Here is a 7,879-nt window from a genome sequence, read left to right as displayed (position 1 = left end):
TCACCATTACATCGTGCAGGAGGAATAGAACTACTTTAATAACATTGCTAGAGTAGCACATAGATAAATTGTGATACAAACACATTGTAATCATAAAGGGATATAAATAAGCACCTCACTATGCCATTCAACAGTGAATAAGTATTCTGTGAAATATAGCCTAAGAGACCCACACGGTGCACACACTGTCACCTTTACACACGTGGGACAAGGAGTCTCCGGAGATCACATAAGTAAAACTCACTTGACTAGCATAATGACATCTAGATTACAAGCATCATCATATGAATCTCAATCATGTAAGGCAGCTCATGAGATTATTGTATTGAAGTACATAGGAGAGAGATGAACCACATAGCTACCGGTACAGCCCCGAGCCTCGATGGAGAACTACTCCCTCCTCATGGGAGCAGCAGCGGTGATGAAGATGGCGGTGGAGATGGCAGCGGTGTCGATGGAGAAGCCTTCTGGGGGCACTTCCCCGCTCTGGCAGCGTGCCGGAACAGAGACTCCTGTCCCCCAGATCTTGGCCTCGCGATGGCGGCGGCTCTGGAAGGTTTCTGTGTGTTTCGTCGAACGTATCAGGGTTTTCGATCCAGGGGCTTTATATAGGCGAAGAGGCGGCGCAGGAGGGTCGAAGGGGTGCCCACACCATAGGGTGGCGCGAGCCCCCCCCCCTGGCCGCGCCGGCCTAGGGTTTGGTGGGCCTGTGCCCCCTCCCTGGTGCTTCTCGTGTGTTCTGGATGCTTCCGGTGAAAATAGGAACCTGGGCGTTGATTTCGTCCGATTCCGAGAATATTTCGTTACTAGGATTTCTGAAACCAAAAACAGCAGAAAACAGGAACTGGCACTTCGGCATCTTGTTAATAGGTTAGTTCCAGAAAATGCACGAATATGACATAAAGTGTGCATAAAACATGTAGATAACATCAATAATGTGGCATGGAACACAAGAAATTATCGATACGTCGGAGACGTATCAGGCGCCAGAAAACAGTTGCTGGCGTGCAGTTGACGTGGGAGTTAGAAATCTCTGTGGTGTAACTTTTCTTCAGATCCCCGGTAACGGCGCCAGAAAAAAGTCTTGATGGCGCGTGATGCACACGTCCGTTGGGAACCCAAGAGGAAGGTGTGATCCGCACAACAGCAAGTTTTCCCTCAGAAAGAAACCAAGGTTATTGAACCAGTAGGAGATGAAGGCCACGTGAAGGTTGTTGGTGAAGGAGTGTAGTGCGGTGCAACACCAGGAATTCCGGCGCCAACGTGGAACCTGCACAACACAATCAAAATACTTTGCCCCAACTTAACAGTGAGGTTGTCAATCTCACCGGCTTGCTATAAACAAAGGATTAAACGTATGGTGTGGAGAATGATGTTTGTTTGCAAAGAACAGCAGAGAACAATGATTGCAGTAGATTGTATTTCAGATGTAAAAGAATGGACCGGGGTCCACAGTTCACTAGTGGTGTCTCTCCAATAAGAAATAGCATGTTGGGTGAACAAATTACAGTTGGGCAATTGACAAATAGAGAGGGCATAACAATGCACATACATATCATGATGACTAATATGAGATTTACTTAGGGCATTACGACAAAGAACATAGACCGCTATCCAGCATGCATCTATGCCTAAAAAGTCCACCTCCGGGTTAGCATCCGCACCCCTTCCAGTATTAAGTTGCAAACAACAGACAATTGCATTAAGTACTATGCGTAATTTAAACAATACAAATATCCTTAGACAAAGCATTGTTGTTTTATCCCTAGTGGCAACAACACATCCATAACCTTAGAACTTTCTGTCATTGTCCCAGATTCAATGGAGGCATGAACCCACTATCGAGCATAAATACTCCCTCTTGGAGTCACAAGTATCAACTTGGCCAGAGCCTCTACTAGCAACGGAGAGCATGCAACATCATAAACAACACATATATGATAGATCGGTAATCAACTTGACATAGTATTCCATATTCATCGGATCCCAACAAACACAACATGTAGCATTACAAATAGATGATCTTGACCATGATAGGCAGCTCACAAGATCTAAACATGATAGCACAAGAGGAGAAAACAACCATCCAGCTACTGCTATGGACCCATAGTCTAAGGATGAACTACTCACGCATCAGTCCGGAGGCGGGCATGGTGATGTAGAGTCCTCCAGTGATGATTCCCCTCTCCGGCAGGGTGCCGGAGGCGATCTCCTGAATCCCCCAAGATGGGATTGGCGGCGGCGGCGTCACAGTAACTTTTCTAGTATCGTGGCTCTCGGTACTAGGGTTTTCGCGATGGAGAGAATATATAGGCGAAGGGGCAGAGTCGGGGGACGCTCGAGGGGCCCACCCCATAGGGCGGCGCGGCCAGGGGTGGGGCCACGCCCCCCTAGGGTGTGGCCGCCTCGTCGCCCCTCTTCGTATCCTCTTCGGACTTCTGGAAGGCTCCGTGGAAAATAAGACCGTGGGCTTTTGTTTCGTCCAATTCCGAGAATATTTCCTATGTAGGATTTCTGAAACCAAAAACAGCAGAAAACAGGAACTGGCGCTTCGGCATCTTGTTAATAGGTTAGTGCCGGAAAATGCATCAAAATGATATAAAGTGTATATAAAACATGTGAGTATTGTCATAAAACTAGCATGAAACATAAGAAATTATAGATACGTTTGAGACGTATCACGGGGTGTGCGGCATGCCGGTGTATAGGCTTTGCCTTGATCGCCTCCCGTCTTCCTCCGCCATCTTTGTCACCCCTCTTCCTTCTCCACCCCTGCGTTGCCACATCTTGCAAAGCTCCACGTAAAACATATCCTTAATTAATTTTCCACAAACAACACATTAGCTCAGGGTCGCTGCCGGTTCCCTTTGTTGATCGTTGTTGGATGCAAATGCGCTGCGACTTGTTGGCCTCTGATGGGGATCTCAATGTTGTGAATGGTCAGTGAGTTGAGCAGCGGAAAACAAGTTCATGGTAAGACGGGAAACATGAGAAACATCAGGAATGGAAAAGGAGGAAGTAGAAAGAGTGCCACGACTAGCAACGGGAAGAGAAGTGCCATCGGAAGTAAGAACATTAACAGGAAGAGAAAGAGAAGAGAGAAAGGAAGAACCATGCGACATGTGAAAAGAAGCTCCAGAATCCAGAACCCACGAAGATGTACCTAACTGTGTAGGAGTAGCCACCACAGAGGCAGCGGTGCCCGTCGAAGAAGAACCAGAGGAGGCAAGGAGGCGTCGAAGCCTCGCAATGTCATGCTCGGTGAAGTCGGTGGTCGAGGGCGCTGAAGAGGGAGCATGAGGAGCAGTAGAGGTGGTGAGCATGCCATTGTGCAAGTGCAGATGCTTCTTGAAGCAACCAGTCTCGGGGTGTCCATGCCTATGGCAATATCTACACGGTGGACCGGAACGAGGGTGCCCGCGGCCACGGAAAAGACGACCTCCACGACTAGGTGGCGTGGGCAAGAGCGGCAGAGCATTGTAGGAAGTGGGTGCGGGTGCAGCAGGAGCTCGAGCAGCAAGAACGGAGGGGACCCCAAGCAGACCAGCACTATGCAGACGAGTCTCCTCAGCACGGAGATCAGTCAATACCTACGAGATAGGGACACGGCCCTGAGCAAACAACTGGGCACGTCGAGGCTCAAACTCTTGACGAAGCCAAGACATAAACTCATGAATTCTCTGAAAGTCCACATCTGAATGCACGGTACGGCAACACTAGCAAGTACCACAGACAAGACTACGGAGGGAGTCAAGCTGACGCCAAATCTCCACACTCCGGGTGTAGAACTCATCAACTGTCGAGTCATCCTGCTGAAGATCATGCTCTTGACGCAACACAGATAAATATAGAGAATTCCCAGAAGGCCGATAGCGCTGATGAAGGTGAGACCACATCTCAACGACACTAGCAAGGCCCATAAACTCAGCTGAATACTCTGAGAGAGAACGGCAGCAGCCCTAACATCATCATCACACCACTGAGTAAAAGCAGACAGACTATCACGGTAGGGACCAAGAGCCTCTGAATAAGCAAGTACATGCTGCTCATATGCCTCATCAGCAGCGGCTCGACAGACTTGGCTGCATCCTGAGCAGCCTGGGTAGCATCATAAGCAAGGACATGTGGCACAGGCGGCAAGGTAGGAGGCACAGGAGCAGGGGCGCGGCGGACAGGAGACCTCGCCGGTAAGAACAACCCACAGTCGAAGACCCCGGATATGTATGCACACAAAGGCAGCAAACTCGCCATAGTTGGTACCATCAAAGATCACTGGGTACCGAGGAATACTGACATAGCCAGATGAGGAGGACGCCATCAGAGAATTTTTTTTGGTGAACCAACAGACTGGATCTGGATCCGGCCGAGCTCACGAGCAGGAACTCAACCTCGTGCTTGACAGAAAGGAGTCCGGGGCAGGAGCCGAGGGCGGGCGGCCGGAGCCGGCTGGGGCAGGTTGGAGCAAGGCGCGGCCGGGGCGGGCCAGAGTAGGCGTGGCCGAAGGAGGACCGAAACAGGCGAGCCGACCGGAAACGGCGCCGACCGAGGATGAGGCGGGCCGCGCTGAAGCAGAGGTGGCCGAGGCAGGGCCAGCAGAGGAAGAGGTGGCCGAGTCTGGGGCAGGCCAGCCGAAGAACGGGGCGGCCGCCGGAGAGAGCGACGGCGGCGACAGTTGTAGACAACCACTTCGTGGTGCTGTGCTATGTGGACATCGACTGAAGAATGAGCTCCTGAATTTGGGTCATGATCTGGCCATGATGTCGGATAAACAAGAATTCACTGATATTTCCTTCAACATCAGAGGGGGGAGCTTCAGGGCACATCGCTTGGTGCCATCTGCCAGATCGCTTGTTGGCCTCTAAATGCCGCTGCAATGGATAAATGGGAAAAAGTGGAACAAGTGGCTCCGCATGTCTACAAGCCTATCAACCCAACAGTCAAGGCCAAAAGAATGGTGGCGGATTGGCGGAAGGGTTGCCTAACAGCGCCTAGATGGATGATATAAAGAAACAAATATCGATATGTGCCTTTTATCAGGCGCTAACGCTTTGGGAGGAACTAAGAAATTTTCACTTGTCCAATCTTTCTGATGTTTGGAAGTGGTCGTGGGAGCCAAAGGGAATCTACTCAGTGAAATCTGTATATCTCTCACTGGATCGACACGGTGCGACCTAGCTGCTGCTATTTGGGGGTCTTGGGCTGCGCTGCAAATTTGCAGCCTGGCTCTTCATCCGTGGCAGAACATGGACAGCTGATCGACTAGCCAAGAGAGGGTTGCCGCATAACGAGAAGTGTGTGTTTTGCAACTCGGCAGAAGAAAACGCACAAAACTTGTTCTTTGGATGCACGGTCGTGAACATCATCTGGGCAGGCTGTCCCTTCGATTGATAGCAAATTCAGAGAATGGTGGGTGCAGGCTTCAGATAGACTGCATGGATCAGCTAAAACGAGCTTCAACACAATTGTTATGCTCACGGCTTGGGCGATTTGGCAAGAAAGAAACGGGGCGCGTGTTCACCAATCCAACTTCTAATCAATCAAATCAAAACTGATGCAAAATGTTGGGCAATGGCAAGTAGAGGTCATTTCATTCTTACAACCAATAATACAGGGTAGTGTCCGTAGTGTTGTACACTACGGGAACAACCTTCTGGGCCGACGGCCCCGCACCGTCGGCACAGTGTACTTCACCGTCGGCATAGGCTCTGCCGACGGTGACCGTCGGCGTCTCGTCGTCGGCACAATTGGCGTCGGGGTTCGCGCAGGCACCGTCGGCGTAGCAGGGCACCGTCGGCACAGAAGAACGCCGACGGCTGGACGGTGGCCGTCGGCCGCTCCATCGTCGGCACACCACCTTGCCGTCACGCCGGCTGCCGTCAACGTCGCAAAAAACGCGCGAAACGGCAGAGCTGTGCCGACGGTGTCACCGTCGGCACAAACCCTGCCATTTGGCACAGCTATGGGCCTGTGCCGACGGTGACACCGTCGGCACAGCTGCTTCCCAGTTTTTTTTATTTTCCTGATTTTGCTCCATTTGCACAACAATTGCATATAAAATAGCAGTATCATATATGAATTGCACACATATAGCTCACATCGCAGATATAGCACAAATATGGCACCAAATCCCAAATTTAGTACAAATATAGCACACAAGCAATACGGTACATATAGTCATCCTACATAGATCATTCTACACATATAGCATGTGTCATGTAGCTAGTACAATGTAGAAACTATGGTGGTGCACCACCCTAGAGACGATCTAGCTCCGAGTGGGTGAAGTGAGGCCGCAGTTTTTCGATGGTGCTCGGGGAGGTAGAACCACGACGAGAGCCACCGGAAGCAGAACCATGCCGAGGTTCGGCAGAAGCACCAGGAGAACAGCGACCGGGGTGCATCGGCGTACCATCAGGAGCGTCGTTCCCGGATTCTCCCAATCCCTACATGTTGGAGGGAGTTAGCAACTTAGCCATGTCACACCAAGTTAGCAACTTAGCCAAGTTAGCAACTTACCGGGGTCAACTGACGCTGACGCTTGTACATGCAATAGAACTCCTCCTTGGACGGGAAAACTGGCGTCGGCCCCGGATGAGGTGGCTCTGGGAGTGGTTCCTCTCGCACTCCAGTCATCATGAACCGAGTGAAACTCTGCAAGAAATGGGAGAGATAGCTCAGATTCAAACATGGGGACTTATAATGTTTTGCAACCATAGAGATTGAAACTTACCGCCATCTGGTTGCTCATCCACTGGACATAGGCATCTTTCACAAGGTCATGCTCCTTAATCTTCTCGAGATACTCCTCGTAAGCTACTGCATAGGCCTCCTCGAGCTGAGTCTACAATTTCAGAAATAATGCGTCTCATCAACATAGCCATTCAGGAACAAGAGTCAAAACAGAGGATGAAAGTGTGGATGACTTACATCTACCTCTACCCGAGAACGGCATGTAGTCCGCGAGGAGGTAGCGTAGCTGCCGGAGGGGAGGGTAGCCTTGATCTGCGTGAAGTTCCTCTGAGGCTTGAAACCCCCAGCAAGGCAGGCAGGACGTCCATGCGGCTGGCCGGACCCCGCCAGCATCATCGCCACCTCGTCGACCGGCTCGGTCATAGGGTCCTCCACCTCTGGATGGAGCTTGGCGTACTCCTCGCAGTATTTTTCCTTGCTCTCTTTGGCCTTGCCGTAGTACATCTCAGGCGCGGGCCGAGGCTCGTTCGGACCGGGCGTCACCAGCTTCATGTGCGTCCACGCTTCCATCTCACCAACTTCCCTCCCGAGCTTCTTCCCCTGCATCACAAAACAAATGTTATGCATATCATCGAAAATCAAAAAAATGCAGCTTGTTCCATTTTTATATGTACCAGACGGTCCCGATAGCGATCGGTGCTGCTGCTCCCCGCACTGTGTGTTCCCTGATGCCCACGGTTGGCCTTGTTCCGGTCGCTCACGGCCTTGAAATCGGGGTTTTCGCCGACCCAATTCTTGACCAACTCCATGAAGGCGGCCCTCTTATTATTATCAACCCAATGTGGTACAACCTGCAAAATCAAAACTCATTTGAAGAACAAACAATATAGTTGCAAGTTAGCTGCAGTACATAGAATCGCATTGACAATTACTTACCGACATGAAGTCCTCTATCGTCATAGCCGGGGCGAGTCCCTGCACAATCTCAGGCTTTGTGTACCTTACGCCCTGCTCAGCATAGAAGTGGCCGATGCACGTGATCCTCTGGTTGTACCACTGTTGCCGTGTCAACTTCCGACACATGTTACGGAGGATCACGTCCGCCCTCTCCTTATGCTCAGTCGCCACCCTATAATTGCGCTGCGATCAAGCATAACAGAAAGTGTGAGAGGCATGAGTTATCACGGTG

The 7,879-nt window shown here is 50.8% G+C and overlaps 1 protein-coding gene across 1 annotated transcript; it reads right to left on the bottom strand.

The window, feature by feature from the left end:
- Nucleotides 1–5,171: 5,171 nt before the first annotated feature.
- LOC139831172 (uncharacterized) lies at nt 5,172–7,420 on the bottom strand. Its single transcript, XM_071820532.1, has 3 exons — nt 6,928–7,420; nt 6,731–6,841; nt 5,172–5,378 (listed from the first exon to the last, which is right to left on the bottom strand). Exons 1-3 carry the CDS (start codon nt 7,315–7,317, stop codon nt 5,172–5,174), a joined length of 708 nt encoding a protein of 235 aa, XP_071676633.1. The 5' UTR covers nt 7,318–7,420.
- Nucleotides 7,421–7,879: the final 459 nt, after the last annotated feature.

Source organism: Lolium perenne, chromosome 5 (assembly GCF_019359855.2).
Source record: "Lolium perenne isolate Kyuss_39 chromosome 5, Kyuss_2.0, whole genome shotgun sequence".
NCBI lineage: Eukaryota > Viridiplantae > Streptophyta > Magnoliopsida > Poales > Poaceae > Lolium > Lolium perenne.
The sequence above is the reverse complement of the archived record's forward strand: the minus strand, read 5'-3'. Positions and strand labels throughout refer to the sequence as shown.